This window comes from Gorilla gorilla, chromosome 1 (genome assembly GCF_029281585.2).
Source record: "Gorilla gorilla gorilla isolate KB3781 chromosome 1, NHGRI_mGorGor1-v2.1_pri, whole genome shotgun sequence".
Classification (NCBI taxonomy): domain Eukaryota; kingdom Metazoa; phylum Chordata; class Mammalia; order Primates; family Hominidae; genus Gorilla; species Gorilla gorilla.
The window spans coordinates 209,224,512-209,245,614 of record NC_073224.2 but is presented as its reverse complement, the minus strand read 5'-3'; the positions used below and the strand labels follow the sequence as shown (position 1 = coordinate 209,245,614).

The 21,103-nt window shown below is 54.3% G+C and overlaps 1 protein-coding gene across 1 annotated transcript; it reads right to left on the bottom strand.

The window, feature by feature from the left end:
* Positions 1-2,211: 2,211 nt before the first annotated feature.
* Positions 2,212-14,474, bottom strand: MATN1 (matrilin 1). Its single transcript, XM_063700947.1, has 7 exons — positions 14,381-14,474; positions 12,332-12,678; positions 9,655-9,877; positions 7,717-7,842; positions 6,836-7,252; positions 6,084-6,236; positions 2,212-5,254 (listed from the first exon to the last, which is right to left on the bottom strand). Exons 1-7 carry the CDS (start codon positions 14,472-14,474, stop codon positions 5,055-5,057), a joined length of 1,560 nt encoding a protein of 519 aa, XP_063557017.1. The 3' UTR covers positions 2,212-5,054.
* Positions 14,475-21,103: the final 6,629 nt, after the last annotated feature.

The window sequence follows — 21,103 nt, the reverse complement described above, 5'->3', positions numbered from 1 at the left end:
CCTGGGGCCTGAGCCAGTGCCTGACACAGAGCAGGTGCTCAGTAAATCACTGTTGGGTGAGTAAATCAATGAATGATTTACTTTTGGTCCCCCCTCTCACATGCAACTACGCCATTATTCCTTTTTAACATCATATTCACTTGTCAATGCATGGCTGTATTAGGTCAGCTCAGTTAGCACTGTGGCTGACAGCACCTGACTCAGGAGTCTGTGAGATCCGTTTAGTCCCAGCTCCATCTCTCACTAGATGGGGCACACTGACATGCTACTGAAACCCTCCATGCTTCAGTTTCCTCATCTGTAAAATGGAATGATAAATAGTAAATCCTTCATAGGATCACAGTGAGAAGTCATCAAATCGAGGTCTAGTCTATGAAAAGTGCCCAGAGTGGTGCCTGGCACATAGTAGGTGCTCAATAAACACTGGCCCTTATTACTGGTAGCTGCATTTGGCCTTGACATCTCCAACTCTTTCCAGCATCTTCCCCTGTTTGTGTCTTGCCCTGTCCCTTGCCCTCTAGCCCTTCCCCCATCGTAATTACAGAGCAGGGGGAGCTCACTGCAGAAGACGGGGTTCAGCCTCTGAAGCCCAACAATCCTCGGTTCAAATCCTGTTTTGAGCAGCTTCTTGCTGCGCAGTTTTGGACAATCTGTCTGACCTCTCCGAACTTGTTACTCCTCAGTGAGCAAGAACAGCAATGTGCATCCAGTGCAATATTTGCCATCAATAAAGGAAGTCTGTCGTTTTATTACTATCATTGCTCAGGTGTTCCAGTCCCATCTGTTGTGTTAAATAGACCAGAAGCCTCTTGAGATCGGGGACAGTATCTAGTTGATCACTGTCTCCCTGTCGTCAGCACCTGGCTTGTGCTGTGCACACAGCAGGTTCTCAGGAAGCATTTGGAGAATTAAAAAACCACCCAAGGCTTCTCAATCTGACTTCCATGGCAATGCCTGGGACTCCTGGAGCACCAATGGGTGAGCAAGACCCAAATGGAGAGATATCTACACCCCCTTACCCTGGTCCTCACCCTGTTTCGCAGCCTAGAAAGTGCCACCCTTTCAGGACCTCCAGCCCTGGAAGTTCTATCTTGCACAAGTGACTTTAGTTCTCTGTGCCTGTCTCTCCATCTCCACAATGGAAGTATTGATGGCAACCTCATACAGGCCTACATTTCTAGAATGCAACCTCTGTGAGATCACAGTGAGGTGAAGTGAGACGGAAATAAGCAGCAGCCAGATCATACAGCACCCAAGGTGTCAGGCTACGTTTGAATTTTATTCAGGAGGCAGTAGGGAGCCAAAGAAAGTTCTTGAGCAGAGGTGTGAACTGATCAGATGGGCACAGTAGGATCATCACTCTGGTATCAGTGTGCAGAATGGGCTAAAGAACAAGAGCCCAAAGGCAGGAAGGCCAGTTAACCAGTGATGGTCCCAACCTTTGAAGAAAGGAATAGGACCCCCTTTCACCATAGTGAGCCTGAACTTCAGAGAGGCCATGTTCTGGAAAGAGCCCTGATTTTGGAGGCAGAGATTTCAGGATTTAAATCTCAGCCCAGCCACTTCTTGTCCACGTGACACTTTACATCTGGCAGCCTTGGTGTCCCTGTCTGTGAAATAAGTTTATTAAAAGGATCACTGAGAAGTGTGAATTGGAAATTGTGTATATATCACCCGGCACATAGGGATCACCCAAAAATGGTAACTCAATAGGTGACCCAAACTTGATTCTGACCCCAAATACTCCAAGGCTGCGATGCCCCCATGAGCAGAGTGGTCCCCTCCCCTTGTCAACATACCTTGATGCCAACCAGGGTTGAGTAGCAGGGCCCCCCAACCCCCAGCCTCACAGGCGGCTCTGAAGAGGATGCAGGCCCAGCCTCAGGTATCAGGAAGTCCCTGAGCAGCTCCTGTCTTCTCCTGGATTAATTGCATTCACATCTGGAACAGATGGGGCATTGGGACTCTCCACCCCCGCCCCCTTTTTTCAAAGAGCACTGGTCCAGGAGAAAACCATGTAATTAAAAGAGTAGAAATGCAAAACAATCCCCTTAGCGGACTGTGCCATCTTCTCTCCCTTGTAAATCCATTAATGAACTGTAATTGCAAAGACAAACCCCTTATGGAAACCTGGTAACCAATGCACTACGGGGCCAAGAGACTCCCATTATAGCCCAAGGCCTGAGGAAAAAAAGAAAAGAACAATCCTAATTAGTTTAGTCCTGTTTATTTATACAAAATTCAAAAAAACAAAATTACAGGTTACAAAGTAACTTGCCATCTGTCAGTAGACCACAGCTGCCCTAGGGAGATGCTGGTTTTCGTTTACAACCTTCTGTTAATCAAACCTAGAGCAGAGAGGGATGTGGGAAGTCCATGGAGAGGACGGATTTCAAGAGGACCTGGAGTAGCCGTGGGGAGAACTGCGATGAGTGAAGGGCAAGAGTTTGGGATTGAAAGATCCCAAGAAGCTGGCCCCTGCCTTCATCAGAGCCTGGTGACAAGGTCCTGCCACTACTCCACCCACCGGGCAGGGAAGAACAAGGTCCTATTCCCAGGCAGGGCTTCCACCTCATCTCTGACTCCACTCATCAGGGACATCTGTTGCTTCTGCCCACCAGCTCCCAGGCCATAGTGTCCGCTAACGACCCTCTCCTCCTCCTTGGGGACACACTGCTGAGCCTTCTCAGTCCATATCAACATGGCTGCCTCTCCCCCTCCCCACCTGTGTGGGGAGGAGAGGGGAGTGGATAATCTCAGAAGAAAGGAAGAATGAGCAGAGTCATAACTTCTCAGGTGGCTGTGTCAAGGATCCTCCTTGGACAGCACAAAAACTCCTGCCCCAGGGATGGACAGAGAGAAAGGGCTTTGTGAACTGTGTAGGAGGTGGAGTCAGGTCATGGGGGCGAGGGTGGCTGTGCCCCAGTTAAGTCGCGCTTGTGTAGTTGTGCTGTTGTACTGATGTGGCTCTTGGGTACCGTTCGTGTTGTTATTCTGCCTCTTTGAACTGCCTCCGAGGAAGATCTTTCGGTGTGGTCTGAGCTTCTTGTAAAAGCCTTTTAGACATGCTCTCAAGTGTGAATCTAGGAGTAACACTAAAAATGCTCCATTAAACAAGAATAGGTTCAGAAAATCACCAAAGCTCCCCCTCTGAGAGGACAAAGATGGAGATTCCGGAGCAGCACTGGTCCAATAGGGGCCTGGGGGAGGTGGCTGAGATCTCAGGGTGTGACCTGCAGACACCACATAGGGCTGGAGGAAGGGAACATGGGGCCAGGAGTCTCTCTTGTGCAGTCTCTGAGGTGGGGCTGCTGCCATCTGTGTTGGGGACTTTGGGTTGGGGGTGATGCCGCCTGTGCACAGGAAACAAACAGAACTCCAACAGGGCATGTTGGGGGCAGGAGGGGAGAGGCACCTAGGGCAGCCCAGGCCCAGGCTGGAGCCCTTCCCATCATCTCACGCACACACTCACCCCGTGGGCTCCCAGGTATCAAGAGGAGGCACAAACCCCTGGTACGACCTAAACCCACTCTCTTTTCCTCTGGCTGGTCCCTCTGGCTGGTGGGGGTGACATGAGCACCCTGCTCAACTGTATGTCTCTTAGGGCAGGAACTACGTCTGTCTCATACAGCACCATCCCCCCCACCACCATTGCCCTGTAAGTACATGATACCTGAACAAATGAGTGAATGAATGAATGAATGAACAAATGAGTCCTATCTGGTGTCATTGCCCTTTTTCTCTGAAGCCTTTTTCTTTTGATGTTCTTTAGTCCTAGATTCAAGTCCTGTCTCTCAGCGACCCACTGCTGAGCAAGTCATTTCATCATTTAGACTCTCAGCTTTCCCATTTGTAATGGGGATAATTTGACTCTTTTCTGGGTAAGGTTACTGGAAGTGAAATGAGGTCAAGTAAATGAATATGTAACTGAAAAGGCAGGACAAACACCAGCTGGTTTTGGTGTGGTCACTGTCATCACTGTCACCACCACTGTTACCATCCTTCCAAACATCCCCTCCCACCACATCTTCATCCATCCTTTTCCCTGGTCCCCAAATAACCACACTGCCTCTAGCCCCATTCAGTGCTTACGTTAAATCACATTTAATTGTTTCTCACCGGAGAACAGAGAAATCAGTAAAGAAATTCACAGCACTCAGAGTCAAGAAAGGGTTAACTAAAAAAGATGGGAATATATTAAGCTTTTGATTATAAAAATGCAAACGCAGTCCCTCTCACACTCACCCCTGCATTATCACTCTCACACTCACATTCTGGCAAGACTCATGCCCACCCTCAGGCGCACGTGCACACACACACACACACATCCACACATACACACACGCACACATACACACACGAGCTCCCAAACGCCATTACACGCTCCCGATAGGCACACCCAGACACACCCCCTCCCACCCCCAGGCTGGCTTCCCTCACTAAAATGGCAAAGCTACAGCAGACACGTGCAGGATGCTTGGAGAGGCCACAGTGGTGACAGGCAGCCTTAGACGACTGTGTTCTCCAGGATGGCCAGCCGCTTACTCACAGCTTCCAGTGGACTCAGAGTTAAGGAGAGGTGCAGGTTGGCCAGAGCAGGGCAGGGATGGCTGTGGCCCTGCACTCAGGCCCCTGCAACACCCCACTACAGCGTGCATTCTCCCCTCTGTCAGAACTTATCCATCCACTGTCCTCAGAATGGTGCTTTCCAAAAAACACAGCCAGTTACTGCGAGCCACGAGTGCCCAGCCCTGCTCAGTTGCAGATTTAGCCCTGCTGGGTCCCCCACCTAGTCCTGGCTGAGCCAGGGGAACTGTCTGGGGCCCAGCCCCACCTCTGAGTGGGTACTGGGGTCAGGCACGTCACCATGAGCCTGAGAAATGGGGCATCCATGGGCTCCATGTTCTTCAGAGCATGTCCAGGACTCTGGTGTGTGTCCAGTCCCTAGATCCTGGCTTCTGCCTCAATTTCTCTGTTTACCTTCTAGGAGTCTCTGCTTTTGACAGGGTGTGCACCCAAGCTGGCTTCAGCTTATTCTGCCAGAATGCAGACCATCAGCAGTAAGCAGGCCAAGAGAAGCCTGCCCAACCGACCACACTTGGGCCATGCTCCCGCCTCCCCCAACACTGCCCTGCACCCCTCCCCGGCCCCAGCCCCCTCTGGGAAGGGATATGTTTCCTGGTCAGGGCCTGCAGCAGCCCCTCCACTTTGGCTTGGAATTTCACCAGGGACTCACAGGCACACAGGTCTTCCTCTGCAGGGGACAAGGAGGAGGGAAATAGAAAGGAACTGTTGAGTGGCTGCCCAGGAGGAGGAAGGACAGTCACTGCCCAGGGCCAGGACTCAGGATTCCTGGAGGAGTGAGGGGCTTAGGGGACCTGAGGAGGCAGAAAGATATAGATAGTCCTTGAGACAGCACCCTTAGGAGTGATAGAGGGGTGACCCCTGAACGTCTTCCTGGTCCCTTGGAGCCCTAAGAATGAACTAGGAGAGCATCCCTGTACCTGCTGCATGAAGAACACTATTAGGGGCCCCTATGTCACCTCAGTGAGTTCACCCCAGCCCTTTGGGTTTGAAGTCATTAATCCCATATTACAGGTGAAGAATCCAAGAAGTGAAACAACTTGCCCGTGGCCAACAGCGTCAGAGCAAAGACACAGGCCCAGGCATGCCTGGCTCTGAAGCCCACACTCCTTACCACTAAGAACCAGCTGGTGAGGTCACCAGGGAGGACCAGAGAGTCAGTAGGGTTCAAATCTTGGCTCTCCCAGCTATTAACAGTTGTTCCACCCCTTTGGCCTTGTTTATCCCATCTATAAAATGGGGTTAATGACATTCTTACCAAATAGGATTGGATGATGTAATATCCGGAGAGCACTGAGAACAGTGCCAGCCACGTAATGAGCATTCAACATGTTTGCTGGTAGTAAGAGCTGTACTCGCCAGCCCACCTTCTGGTTCTGCCAACTCTTGGTGCCACCTCGGCCCCTGCTTTTCCCCACCCACACCCAGTTCCAGGATGGCTCCACCTCCCCAGTGCCCCACCTGCAAATCCCATCAATGCCAGCCCTGGCCTCACTCACCCACACAGATCTTCTTCTGCAACTTCTTGCCTATCTGGTTGATGGTCTTGAAGTCAGCCGTGTAGAAGTAGTGCTCTGCCACAGGCTCTGAGGCTATTTCCCTCAGCTCATCCTCCACGGCATTGCCCACACCCACAGCAAACATCTTAAAGCCTGCCAGGAGGAACAGGAGAAGTAAGGCTGGACATGGGGATGGGCAACCATATGGCTGAGCCTCCTGGGGAAGGCTTAGGCAGCCAACACCAGACACCTCCTGCTGGCAGCTGCTGGAATTGCAAGCACAATGCCTGGAACAAGGACAATGAGGAAATCAATATTTACTGAGGTTCTGCTCTGTGTCAGACCCTATAGTGACTTCCTGTACTGGAAGCTTTGTACAGCAAGCTTCATTTAACCCTAATAATCACCCATCTGGTGGTTATTTTTTCCTCATTTAATAGGTTACAAAACAGACTCGGGCTTGTTCCAAAGTAGAGTTGCCTTCCAACAGTTGATGTGTTCTTGGGAATATCCAGCTGGAAAAGTTCCAAGCCTCACTTACAAAAGGACCATCAAAACAAGCCACTTACTTTTCTGGGGCCTCAATTTTGTCATTGGTATAAGAGAGAATTGGACTAACCAATCCTCCTCATTCAAACTCACCTGGGTTTAGGGCACTAATCAGAAGACACCAAGATAAACTACAGCTGGGCTATACCCGTGTGTACCCCTGGCCATCAGTGGTGTCCAGGGTCCAGGCAGGCAACACCTACCGAGGTCTTTGGCCTTCTTGGCAGCATCATTAATATAGTCCTGGCTCCGGCCATCTGTGAAGACAATGCCCACCTTCTGGGCCCCGGGCCTAGCCCCACTGGACACAGTGAAGGAATTGTCAATGAGGTACTTGAGAGCAGCCCCGGTCATTGTGCCCTTCTCCATGTAGGACATATTCCGCACAGCCGCCTTGATGTCCTTCTTGGTGTGGAAGCGACCCAGGGGGAACTCCTGGCGCACAGAGCTTGAGTACTGCACCAGCCCCACCTGGGCCAGCTTGTCTGACACGTCCAGCGTATCCACAATCTGATTGATGAACTTCTTCACCAGCTCAAAGTTCTCTGGCCTCACACTCTTGGATCCGTCAATGAGGAAGACCAGGTCAGTGGCCGAGCTGCCACCACCACCACTGCAGACTGTGGAGGACAGGAAGGCAACGGGCTGAAGCTGAAGGACATAGTCATCCATCCTGCTCCCTGGCTGGACACCCACCACACACCAAGCTCTGTGCTGAGGATCATTCCATTGTGCCCTCAGAACTGCCTCTATAAAGCCAAGGTGACTGGTCCCGCTGTACAGTATTGGAAACTGAAACTCCAACAGCTGTGAGATCACACAGCTCAGAAGTGGTAGCACCAGGATTTGATTTTGAGACTATGTGAGTCCTTCTACCACACTAAACCCACCACCCATTGTGTTGAAAACAGGGACAGAAGTCAGGCGAGAACTTCTGCAGATACCAAACTCTAAAAGGCATCTGTCTGCTTTGAAGATTGGTTCAGAGGTATGGTGCAGGGAGGCTTGAATGGGTTTCCTGGGGAGGCCCCATCACCTCCCCTCCACACCCTCTCCAGGGCGAGCCTGTGTCCACCCCACTGACCATTGCAGGTCTTGCCGTCGCTGTTCAGAGTGAAGCCCTCATGGCAGGCGCAGGTGTAGGAACCCGGGGAGCTGAGGCACACCTGCTCACAGTCATGGTCCCCTGTGGCGCACAGGTCTGACACCACTGCGGGGACAATAAGTAGCTCAGATCTCACAATCATAGTGCCTTGGGCACTACAGACAGGTTGTCCCTCCCTGACTGTGGATACCAGGCCCCATCCAGACTCAGGGAAACTAAGGTCTCCAACATACTGGGGCCCAGGCCCCCGACTCTCAGCCCACGTCTGGAATCATTGCACCAGTGCCTAGATCCCTGAAGAAGGTTATAATGCTGATGATAAGAATGAAAAGTCTCACTAAAAAGGTAAAGGCCAAGGGTTAGGGCCTTTAGTCTGTTTAGTTCACTGCTGTATCAAGACACCCAAGTGTCTAGAACAGCACACAATGAACACAGCACGTATCTGTCAAATACCATATAATGAGAGTTACACTTTGCATTATCTCACTGGATGCTCGCAATAACGTGCATGCTCTTCTTAGACCCATTTTACAAACGGGTAAAGTCCCTGCCCTAACCCCGATCCTGTCCTACTGGACACCCTGCCCCTGCGGGTCACATCCCAAAGACCCACACACACACCTCCCCTCCGAGAAGGGCTCTGAACCTTCTCCTGCCAGTGCCCAGGCCCCTCAGACTCTCCCGCATCACAGAAAACTCTGGCACCCAAAACTCACGACACAGAAACATGTGTAGGTTTTCTGGGAGCTCTCCTTCCTGAGCTCCGGGCCCTCCTTGGTCCCTGCCAGGATTCTGCCACATAAAAGGGCTCTGTCGTTTTTTGTGTTTTTTTTTTTTTTTTTTTTTTTTTGAGACGGAGTCGTCTCACTCTGTCGCCCAGGCTGGAGTGCAGTGGCGCGATCTCGGCTCACTGCAAGCTCCGCTTCCCGGGTTCACGCCGTTTTCCTGGCGCAGCCTCCCGAGTAGCTGGGACTACAGGCGCCCGCAACAACGCCCGGCTAATTTTTTGTACTTTTAGTAGAGACGGGGGGGTTTCACCATGTTGGCCAGGATGGTCTCGATCTCCTGACCTCGTGATCCGCCCGCCTCGGCCTCTCAAAGTGCTGGGATTACAGGCGTGAGCCACCGCGCCCGGCCATAAAAGAACTCTTAACATCGCCTCTCCCCAACTCCCTTAACCCGGGGCTGGAGACCCTCCTCCGTTATCAGGCTCCGCCCCAGCTACGGCCCCACCCCTGGTGCTGGCACCACCTCAGTCTAATCCAGGTTCCACCCCCAATCCACCGAAGCCCTGTCCCTAGCCCTGGCCCCGCCCTGATGTTCCCGTGTAACTCAGTCCCCGCCCTTTTATAGGCTACCGTCCCAGCCAGGCCCCGCCCTCGATGTGGCCCCGCCCCCCGACGCTGACCTTTTCTGTCTTCACTTTAGCCCTGGCTCCGCCCCTAGCCTTGGCCCGCCTCAGCGCGGACTCTCAGTCTCTGCGCCTGCCACGGCCTCGTCCCGCTCAGCCCTGGCCCTGCCCCTGGGGCCGACTCTCTCCGCCTCCGCCCCGGCCCCGCCCTGGCACTGACTGTCTCCGTCTTCGCCCCTGCCCTGGCCCCGCCCCCTGCCTGCTCTGGCCCCGCCCCGCCGCTCTCTCCGTCTCCGCCCCTGCCCTGGCCCCACCCTTGCCCCGCCCCGGCGCTGACTCTCTCCGTCTCCGCCTCCGCCCCCGGCTCCTCCCCGGCCCCGCCCCGGCACTGACATTCTATCTCTCTCCCGTCTCCGCCTCTGCCCCCCCCCGGCCCCGCCCCTGCCCCGCCCCGGCGCTGGCTCCGTCTGCGCCTCAGCCTCGGTCCCACCTCCAGCCCTGGCCCCGCCCCGCCGCTCTCCCGTTCTCCGCCCCTGCCCTGGCTCCGCCCCCGCCTGCCCGCGCACCGCAGAAGGCCTCCTGGAACTTCCTGGACAGCTTCTCGATGACGCTGTAGCTCTCCACGTAATCGACGTGTTCGTCCTGCGGCTCGCTGGCGATCTGCCGCAGCGTGGCCTTGTCCACGCGGCCCACTCCGATGGCGAACAGCTCGACGCCGCTGGCCCGGGCCCGCGCAGACACGTCCTGCACGCTGTCCTGGGGCCTCCCGTCTGTCACCACGATGACCACCTGCGACACGCGGGGCGGTGTGACACCGGGCTCCCGGAAGCCCACGGGACTGTCCGGGAGAGGAGGCTGAGGCCCAGAGAGGCGGGAGGACTGCCGGGTCGCACAGCCAGGCGGCACCCGGGGGAAGAGGACCTGGCTGGCCAAAGAGGAGACCCGTTTCCTCTGACTGAGAGACGTGGCTGGGGGGCTTTCCATCTGCGTCGCCTCCCTCGGGCAGGCAGCTCTGAGATGCCCGGAGGGATGTGATGCCCCATCGCCAAATTGGGGCCTCTAAGGTCAGGGCCATGCCTTCCCCTCAGACTGAGGCGGCTGAGGGCAGGGTCCTCAGGCTGATGGCTGTGGGAGTCGTGCCACGCCCCTCGTGCCCCCGGGAGGGCCGGGCCGGGGCGGGGTGTTGGGGGGGATCCGGTGGTTCCACATGGTGCAGTTCTGCGCTTTGGCCACCAGATGGCAGCCGAAGCTAAGGGATGGGGCTGCCGTCTCCTGTCCTGCTGTCCTTGTCCCTCTAAGACCCGGGACCCTGGACCAGGGAACGGACGGAGGGCCACTCCCATGTGGATGCCCAAGGGACCAACCCAAGAAAGATGCCGCCCTTATCCTCCTCCATTCCCCGGTATGATACATGCCCCTGCCAGAGAGGGAAAGAATCTGCCTGCTCCCCTCCCACTAGGCTCCTCTGGTCTGTACCCTGGAAAGAAAGAGGTGGCGGACTCTGTCGCTGAGATCCGGCTTCGTGACCCCCTGTCTGCACCCGCCCTGAGGCTAGGGCGCTCCCAGCTCTGCCCAGTCTGGGTTAGGCATCCAGTCCCGCTTTGCTGCCTCTCTGCTTCTGACTTGGGTCTGTTTCTGATTCCTGGGTCCCATCCTTAGCCCCAGGCCCTGACCCCCTGTCCTGATGACAGGCAGTTGAGACAGGCCGTGTTTAGAAATGCAGCTCCACAAGCTACAGGTCACCTTCCTGAGCCTCAGTTTCTTCATCTGTAAAAAGGGTTGTGGTGAGGTTGAGTGAGATGACTCCTGGTTAGAAGCCAGAAAGGGCAACTATTATTTTTACCATCATTACCCTGGGCTACCTGGGGAGTGACTTTGCACAATCTCTTCCTCTCCAGGAGCCTGGGCTCCTGGCTCTGAAAATCTAGCTGTGACTATTCGCTGCCATCCCGAGGCCCATTGCCTCCTCGAGTCCCTACTCCCCTCCCTGCAACCCAGCTTTCAGATTGTCCACCTTGTTGGGTCCTCCCACAGGTGAACTCCAGGCTGAACACCTGGAGTCTGGTGCCAGCTCCCCCAGCGCCGCTGTGTCACCTGCTGGAGGAGCTCTCTCCTCACTTGACCACCCCACGCCACCACCCCCATCTCCTTCACCCTCTCCACCACCTCAGCCATCAGCTTCATCTACAGCACCCCGTGCTGAAACTTGTAGTTGGCCCCAAGACCGACAGGCTGCCTGATACGTCATTTCTTTAAGGGGTGGTAATGGCTGGGATTATATGCTGTTGTCTCTGTGAACGCTTTTCCCACCTATTGGCTGAGCAAGTTGCTTAAGCTTCTTATGCCTCACTTTCACCATCTGTAAAATGGGGATACCACCTCCGAGCAGAATCATGTTCATTTATCCACTGTGTGCTAGAGAGTGGGGTATGGAGGAGGGATAAGAAAGAACCTCCCCTGAGCTGGGGCCCTGAGCAGGGAAGTGGCGACTCGGGCTAACGAAGGCTGCAGTGGGGAAGTGCTGGAGCCTGTGGGGGTGCCACAGGAACAGAGGACACCTGGCTTAGCCTCAGGTTCTGTGCTGAGCCCTGAACATGACGGTGAGGATACAAGTCCTGGGAAATGCTCAGCCCTCTGCCTGGAGCCCTCACTGACAGCACAGGTGGCAGCACAGCCCTTCCATTTCTGAGCCCCTGCCCTCGGAGAATTATGAAATTAAAAATTATCAAATGCCATGATGGGAAGCCTTATGCTTATGAACTCAGTCCTCATAGCAGCACTTGGAGAAGGTGTTATCATTACCCCCATTTTACAGGTGAGGAAACCGAGGACCAGTGACATGATGTCACTTGCTCAGGGTGGCACAGCTAGTATGGTGGAGCAGGGCGTGAACCCAGACAGGCTGGTGGCGGAGGCCACACCTTCACTCCTCCCATAAGCATCTGGCCTGTCTGCAATGTCTTCAAGGGGCTCAGACTGGTCAGGAACCAAGGTCAACTAAACTGAAATGATTGTGAGCTCCTAGGATGGAAAGGTTGGGTAAAGGTGGCTTCAAATCCCAGCTCTGTCACTTGCAACTGGTGACCTCTGTCTAATGACCGCCCCTCTCTGACCCTGTTTCCCCAGCTATGAAATGGCCACCTCACAGGGCATCATGGGAATCAAAGTGTCTGCAGGCAAAGCTCATAACTCTGAGCGGGAGCCTCCAAACAGCAGCATCCTAGCAGGGTGGCGTGCACGTACCTTGCTGATGTCAGGGGACCTGGAACGACCACCCTCTGCATCGCCGAAGGCTTTGGTGATAGCGAACTGGATGGCCAGGCCAGTCATGGTGCCTGTGGACAGCGGCTGGATATGGCGCACAGCCTGCAGCAGTGCGGCCTTGGAGACGTGAGCCCGCAGCGAGAACTCCTGCTTCACGGTGCTGGCATAGTTGACCATGCCCACCTGGGTGGCATTGGGCCCCACGTCCAGCGACTCAATGACCTGGGACAGGAATACCTTCACTTTCTCAAATTCAACAGGCCGAACGCTGCGAGAGCTGTCGACAACAAACACCAGGTCCGTGGGCCGCGTCCGGCAGAGATGGCCTGGGAGTGGGTCAGGAGGGGTAAGGCAGAGAGCAGAGACAGGTCAGGGACTGGGCCTGAAGACACAGAACGCGGCTTCTTAGATCCAGGTGCGAGGCCTCGGGCCCAGTAGGCTGCAAACTTCAGCTGGGCAGCTGAGCCCTTTTGTCAACATGCAGACACCAGCAAGCACCTTGCCAAAGGCCCCCTGCTCAGCCCATGGGGAACACAGAGGGCCAAGCCTGGCCTTGGGCCATTTGCTTCACTTCTCTGAGCCTCAGTTTCCTCATCTGAGCAGTGAGCTAGCAATCCCTCCTTACAGGATGTTTTGAGGAGCCAGCAGGGGGCCAGGCAAGCAATGAGTATTCCAGGGGTGGCAAAGGACCCTGCGGCCTTGAAAACACATTTAGATTTCAGCCCAGACTTGCTGCCAGAAACAAGGGCAGCTATTTCTTCTAGCTGGGCAGGAGGGCACCAAGGATGGGCCCTCCACGCATGGGCACAGGTTTGAGAGCCAAAGCAGTGCCCGTCAACATGGCCTCTTTCATCTGAGCATCAAAGCAAATCACCAAAGTGGAACCAGTTTCCCTCAGCCTGGCAGCGCCTGCTGGCGGGTTGCCGAAGACAGGGAAAAGGAGCAGGAATTCCTGGTGGCCACTTCGGCAGCCTGATCAGGTGCACACCAAGACACACCCCCGAGGAGCAATGTCCTCCAGAGACCCAAGAAGGCAGCACCCTGTGCTGGGAAGTATGCAGGGTCAGAGTGAGTTCAGGCCTGGGTTCAAATCCTGGCTCAGCCACTCTGTGGGGCCCTGGGCAGATCATTGCACCTTTCTGAGCCTCCGTGATCTCACATGTCCAGTGGAGAGAATAAGGCTACCGTCACTGGCCTGGGCCTGCAGTCAGGAAGGTCTCACTACAAAGGCCCTTCCCTCCCCATCCCATGCAGAGTCTGAACTGAGCAGAGCCAATCCCAAAAAGGAAAGGGGAAACGTGCAGGGCCGTCCCAACCCCCAAGTCACAGTAACTCACAGTGCCCTAGACTGGGGCTCTGGACATCAGAGTTCCTCAGGAGACCTTAGAAATCACCATGCAGCTGGCTCCCTGCTGTCTACTAGCTAAGGCTACAAATGGGTAAACTGAGACCCAAAGAGGGAAAGGGAATTGGCCACACCGTACAGCAGTAGATCAATAACCTAGAGGCTCTGGGGCTATCTCACTGTGTGGTCTTAGGCCCTCACTGACCTCAGTTTCCCCATCTGTACAGGAAGAATGGACATTCCAGGACTCAGTGCCCAAACCTGAAACTGGGGGGTGTTATTGCCCCCAGGGAGCCCAAGGCTGGAAGGACCCGCAAAGGGGGCATGAGCTCTTGGCATCCCAGGTCTGCTGTCATCAAAGAGCCATGGGCTCAGCCCTGGGCTTGGTGCAGCTCCAGACGTCAGCCAGCTCTCTGAGTAGCTTCTGCTCCCCAGAGACCTGGAAGACCAAGGTCCCTGCCTCATGCATGGTCCCTGAGGGCTGAGGAGCACCCCTGCCCTGACCCTTATAAGCACCATGGTCCCTGTCTGCTCCTGCACCAGCCCACTGCCCACCACTGCCACCCTGCTCCCTTCCCCATCCTGGATCCCGTGTGCTCCCTGCCATATCGGTACCCAGCCCCCGGTGCTGAGGGCCAGGGCCCACTAGCTCAGTAGCCCCCATCTCACACAAGCCCCCTCACCTCTGGACTGGGGAGCGAGGCCAGGGCTGCACGGGGCCTGGAGCAGCAGCAGCAGGCTGCAGAGCATGAGGCTAGTGCCAGAGAGGACCCTCATAGTTCTGGCAGCACGGGCAGCAGCCGGCACGGTTGTGGGACCAGTGGGGTCCAGGTCTTATCAACCCCACTGCCCGCCCAGCCTTTGGGTCAGGTGGCCCCCAACTGACGACTGACGTGGGGGCAGCCCGCCCTGGCCCCCAGCCCCCCCAAGGGCGGGCCTTGGGCTGAATGGAGGTATGTGTGCCCTGAGAGGGCGGGAGCGCCTGGCCCAGGCTTCAGAGGCCCCTCTGACCACAAGGGCTCCTTTGCTTGCAGAAGCAACTAGAGCGGCAGCTGGAATTTGGGAAATCTCAGGTGGGTGGGGGGTGGCTCCTCCAGGGGCTGGAGCCCACGCTGCCTTGAAGCTCCACCCCAAGCCTAGGCATACCTGAGTCCAATGGCCCAGCCCAGCCCTGTCCTGCACCTTCATCCCACACCCAAATCCTTCCCCCACTCACAACCCCAAGTTTCTCATTAAATTCACTTCCCCTTCCCCAGCCTCACTGTGCCCTGCTCTCCGCACACACCCTGCTCTCCAGCTACCCCTGGATTCTCCTCGAAGGCCTCCAGGCCATCACACATGCAGGGCCATCTGCCCAGAATCCTTTCCTCTCACTAACTCTCTGCCTTGTAGAATCTTTCAAGGTCATAATTAGGGCTAACATGTACCTTCACTGTTAGTATGGGCAGGGCAGTGGAGACCATGGTTAAGAGCACAGACTTGGGAGCCAGGTTACCTGGGTTTGCTATACCAGCAAACCACCTGTGTGACCATGGGCAAGTGACTTCACCTCTCATGTCTCAGATTGCTCGTCTGGAAACTAGGGTTGATTCAAGGAGCAAAGGAGTTAGATGAGGTTTCTCAGTTAATCCTCTTGACAACTTTGTAAAGCAGCTACTGTTAAAGAACAGAGAGGTAAAATAACTTGTCTGAAGTTACACAGCTAAGAAGTGTTATTGCCAGGATAGAGCCCCAGGCCCGGCTCTCAGCCATGCTGCTGTCTCAGTGTAGCTTGATGTAGGTGGCTTCTCCCTGCCCATCTCTTCCCCCTGTGGGTCCCTGCTTGGCCCACCTCACCTGTGAGCCAGTGGATTCAACTCTGCATCAGGCCCAGCACAGAGAAGGCAACGATAAAGCCTTCTAAACAAAGTAACATCAGCAGGAATGATCCCCTTCTTTGCCTTTGGGTCAAGTAGTTCATGAGATAGAGCAGAAAGAGCATGGGCTTGGCTACCTGAGAGATCCAGGTTCAAAGCCACTTCTGCTCCTAACTGGCTGTGTGACCTGGAGCTGGTGACTTAGCCTCTCTGAGCCTCAGCTTGCCATGGTGCAGTGGGAATGGTCGTTCTTGATCTGCCTGTCCCATGTGAGGGGCAAGAGGGGGACAGAAGTGGAGATGGAGTTAAAGGATTGTCATTGCTCCAGGAGGCAGAATCCTAAGACTTGGGACCTATGCACTTCACTCTGTGTAAATTATACCTCAATAAAAGGAAATGTACAGACAAAAAGCGACTGCTGGGTGCAGCAGACCCAACTCACCGCTACTACACTCTTTAGCAATAATTATAACAATCCCTTCCACCCTTGACATGGCACAGTTACTCACTCTATCACTCTATCTCATTTGCTCACCCAACAAACCTGTGAGGTCAGCAGATCTGAGTCTGTTGGCCCATTTGTCAGATGGAGAAACTGAGGCCCAGAGAGGTTCACTGACTTACCCGAAGCCACCAGCCAGTTTAGGGGCAGAGCCAAGCCTAAAGCTCAGGTCTCACTCCCCTTTGCACCAGTGTTAGAGAAGGAGGAGGTTAAGAGCATTGCCTTCTGACTTTTTCCCCTTACATTTCATGTGTGCCTAATTCACAGCCCTCCCCAATTCCAAAAACCACTTGAAGCTGCTGATTCCTTTTTCTGCTACAACTTTGAAGTCGAATTCTCCCCCAGAGATGCTGCAGGGTGTGATGATGGTGGTGCCTCTCCCTTCCCAAAATGGTGTAATAAAGGTGTTACCTGTCTCCCCAAGGATGTGAGCTCCCTCCGAGCAGGGGGCTTGCCCATCTCAGTCACCACTGAATCCCTGGGACCCAGCATGGTGCCTGGCACAGGATCTCTGGTGAGCAAATGAAGGAATGAATGAAAACTAACTACGAACCTGTTCCATTTCCCCATAAACCACCCAGGGTCACACAAGGGCCATCCACGGTGACCAGCGGTGAGAAACGCAATACTGTCCTCGTGCCATGCTGGAGGTGAACGAGGAGAACGTGAGCTGGGGTCTCCTCACCAACTGCTCCCCCCACCCCAACCCCCCTGACGGCCAGGGCTGTGTCCGGGGCTCAGGGCACAAGGCTCCGTTAGCTGGGCAGCAGCTGGCCCATGAAACAGCCCTTTCAGCTCCACCTCTGAATGGCAGTTCTATGGGCTCCTCGGAAGAACACAGGCACCTTCTCTGTGTCACTTCTCCGCTCATTAGCAGAGCTGCAGAAATACACTACAGGTAAGTTTTCAGGAACAGAGATGGGTCCCCCCCGACCACAACCAGAAAAAAAAAAAAAAGGCAGCTTTGGCATTCTATAGCAGGGGCAAGGCCTGGGGGCGGTGGTGGAGAGGAGATCTAAAAGTTCAGCATATACATTAAGGAAAGAAAATCAATATTTGTCTTTTTTGAATGTGAAACATTTTTCCCCAGGACTCAAAACTGAGAACAGTGTGTCCGGTATGAGCCAGAAGGAAAAAAAAAATGCACGAAGGGGCCTTCTGCAAGGTTGCTCACAAGTCAAACAGGCAGCTGTGAAGGGCTCTGCTGTTCCCTCCTCCTGTTTTCACATCCCTCGGGCTTCCAGAAACTTAAAGCCGTTAGTGTTTCATGCAAGAGAGAGCATTTGTGATCCACGGAGAGGCCCCTGGGCAGTGTGGTTCAGTGGGAAGCACACAGGACTCCCTCCCCAGTGCTCCCAGGATCAGCTCTTTCCCTAAAGAGCAAACCTGGTTATCTCGCAATGACCTAACTAACACAAATGCAACATCAGCCGGGGCAGCCTGCCCCCTTCACTCTTTGCCCACCATCAGCTGTTTGGCAGTATCCATACACGCCTTTACCAGTATTTATTTAATCTTTTTGTTTAATTCACTCTAAACCAACTCACTTCTTAAAAATTTCTCTGCCTTATAAGAACTAATAGCCATGAAATCACTGGTTTGATGTACGGTTTATTTATTTATTCCAATAAACACTCATTCAATATAAAATTCAAATAAATTCAAAACTAATTAAATTTAGCTTTTTCATCCACATATCACTGAAAATTTTCTTGTTTTCTGCCAGTGGCATGCACGACAGACTTTGAGGAATCCTGTGAAGTGAAACGGCTTTAGAATCAAAGAGAGCTGGGCTTGAGTCCCCCTCTGTCACAGGCCAGCCATGGTGACTTCCAGTAAATCCCTCCTTTTTCTGCCTGTTTCATGTCAGTAGCATTGGAATCCTAATGCTAATGCCACAGGAAGGTTGTAAGGAAGAAATGCAGTGAATGCTACATCAAGCGTATTGAGCTTTTTGTTTTAGTTTTTTTCTTTTTCTTTTTTTTTTAGGATGGGGTCTCACTCTGTTACCCAGGCTGGAGTGCGGTGGCACAATCACGGCTCACTGCAGCCTCGACCTCCCGGTTTCAGGTGATCTTCCCACCTCAGCCTCCTGAGTAGCTGGGGCCATAGGTGTTCACCACCATGCCCAGCGAATTTTTTTTTTTTGTAGAGACAGGGTTTCACCGTGTTGCCCAGGCTAGTCTTGAACTCTTGAGCTCAAGTGATCTGCCCACATTGGCCTCCCAAATTGCTGAGATTACAGGTGTGAGCTACCGTGACAGGCCAATGCTTATTGTTTTTACAACGCCTTCTTTTATCAGTCAGGCTAGGATAGGCTATGTTGCAATAACAAACATGCCCCGCAAATCACAATGGCTTAATACAGGGTTTGCTTCTGTCTCCTGGCACCGTCCAGTGCCAGGTGGGTGCCCCCCACATAGGCCCTCTCCAAAGCTGCCTCCACCATTTCCAAGTCCTTGTCTCTGGCCATGTGAACAAGAGAGAGACAACAAGCATCTCTCCTAACTGCCTCAGAGAAGGAGTACACATTACCTGACTCTACCTGGATGCCCAGGGCCAGGATATGGCATTTAGTTAGCAGTGACAGTCTCTGTCACCATTGCCAGGGGGGAAAGCCTTTGTTAGCACTGGATCACCTCTAGATGGAAATTCAGACTTGGCTGGCATTTAAAGCTCTTCACTGTCAGCTTCCTTCCACCTTCCAGGCCATTGTCAGTCTTTCTCTTTCTCTCTCTCTCCTTCCCTCCCTCCATCTCCCTCTCTTCTCTAGCACTGAATGAGTCACTCTCCTGTTTTCAGAGCCTCCCAGATAGACTCCAGCCCTCTCACTAGCTCCCTATCAGAGTTTGCACTCAATGCATGGTGACCCATTTTATTTGTAGGGAAATGTGAAACCCTGAAGCTCAGACTCTGAAGGAAACTCAAAGGTCATCTACACCTGGCCACCCATGCTACTCACCTGGTTGTTAAAAATACAAGGTCCACCCCTGCTACGTGCCTTCTCGGGGCCAGAGGGTCAGCCCTCACCCCAGGAGCGGCTGCGAGAGCTTCCCACGGGGAATGGCCCCTATAATCAATCACACTGGAAGAAGAAATGAGCATCGGGAGGAGCGGGCTCAGGTTTAGCACTGGGAACTCTAGCTGGCCCAGTTAATGCCCCGACCCATGGCCCTTCAGCCCACTGTGGGTTCAGCTCACCTACAGCTGCAGGCAGTTCCCAGGGACGCAGGCAGTGGGCCAGGCAGCCTGGGGATTTAACATCCCCAGGTATAACCCGCAACCTGCAGGGATCAGAAGACCCCAACGTCCCCATCCCCCACTGAACAGTTCTGAGACACGCTCCTCGCCGTTCCTCAGAAGGTCCCCAGCAGGAGTGAGCCACGGTTGCCCACAGAGGTGACCAGCTTATTCATGCACATTGTATTGGCTTTTATCCTGTCCCCACCTCACTTCCCCTCACTGTATTTCCTGGGATCACCTCCCAAATAAGCTACCTGCACCCAAGTCCTTTTCTCAGGATACCCGGTCACATCTCCAGGCCTTGGCCCAGCTGTTTTCCAGCCTCGCATGTCCTCCCAGCACGTAGAGCAGAGGAAGCAGCAGGCGAGTGTTCTGTTCGACTATCTGGGCCACTGAGATGGCAGCAAAATTGTTTCCCAGGTGGATGTTGTTTATTTATTTAGAACTGTGGCTCCCTCGTGCCAGCAGCTCTCTGCTATGCCCACTGACCATCGGCGTGCTCTTGGTGGCTAATTAGGGAGACTTCCTCCTGGGACCCAGGAGACAGACTGGAATGTGAGCACTAGTTCCCAGAGAGCCCATCCGGGAGGGCAGCGGGCAAGGCCTGTGGCTGCAGAGACACACAGTGGCTGCTGCTTATACCCTCCGCAGAGGCCCTGCTGCCACCCAAAGACCCAACGAGAACCTGAGGGTGGGTCCTGCCCCTGACTTCCTTTAACCTGACTGCTTTTCTTGACACTTAAATGGTTTCATTGCAAATTGGAGACACTGCCAGAGTACCAGATTGGACATGAATCTCTGGTCTTCCCAAAAGTCAGGCAGAGATGTGGAGGGGCCCACAGTCACAGGGCAGATTCCTCACCTGCAAAGTGGCCATGCTCGTCACCCCATCCAGGAGCCTGCAGTGCAGCTGGGCTGCTCCTCCTGCCCAGGCCCCATTCGGGCCACAGACCCCATGATCTGAGGTGTCACATGTGGTTCATGACACCTCCCACGTGCTACCTTGGTCTCAGGCCCCACGCATGGTCAGCCAAACTGGAATCCAGGGTGAGGAGGCGTGTGCTTTCATCTGCCGGCCTGTCTGGGGAGGCCACGGTGCAGCAGCACATCCTTCTGATGGGTTAACACCTGGGTGATACCAGCCCAACCTGACATCCCACCCACATGTCCAAAAATAGCACTCACATCTCAACCTGCCTCCCTCCTCGCTCTCCTAAACTCCAGACCTAGAGACCCAGCTGCTTCCTGAGCACCTCCCGTTGTATGTCCCCCAAGGAAGCGCAAATCTAGCCCCACCAAAACTCGATGCATCCTTTGCCATCCCCCGTTCCGCGTCCTCTGCTCGGAGCTGGGCACCACCATCCGAGGGTCCGCAATATCTGAAAGCTCCCTGCTGCCTCTGATGCCTCCTGCTTATGCCAGGGCCCTCCCAAGAGGGCTCAGAGCCTGGAATAGGAATTAAATGAGGGCCTTGTGAGGTAGAAGTTCCCAGAGGAAGGGCGAGGTTACCCAGAAAGGTCTAGAGAGACAAGCTCAGGTCCATTTGGGTGGACTGAAGTCCAAGCGCAGGTCTGCCGCTTGGCCAATGCGTGACTGTGGGCAGAGGCAGCCCCTCCCTGAACCTCAGGAATGATCACCACCCAGCACCTGCTGCGTGAGGCCACTGGGAGCTTCGTGGAGCCTGCACACTGAAGGGCCCACTCAATTACGGGGACCCTTCCTGCTACCATCACAGCCCCCGAGAAACCTGCAGTTGCCCCGCTTAGCACCCCAGGTTTAATTTTACCAGCTCTTTTTTCCCTCCA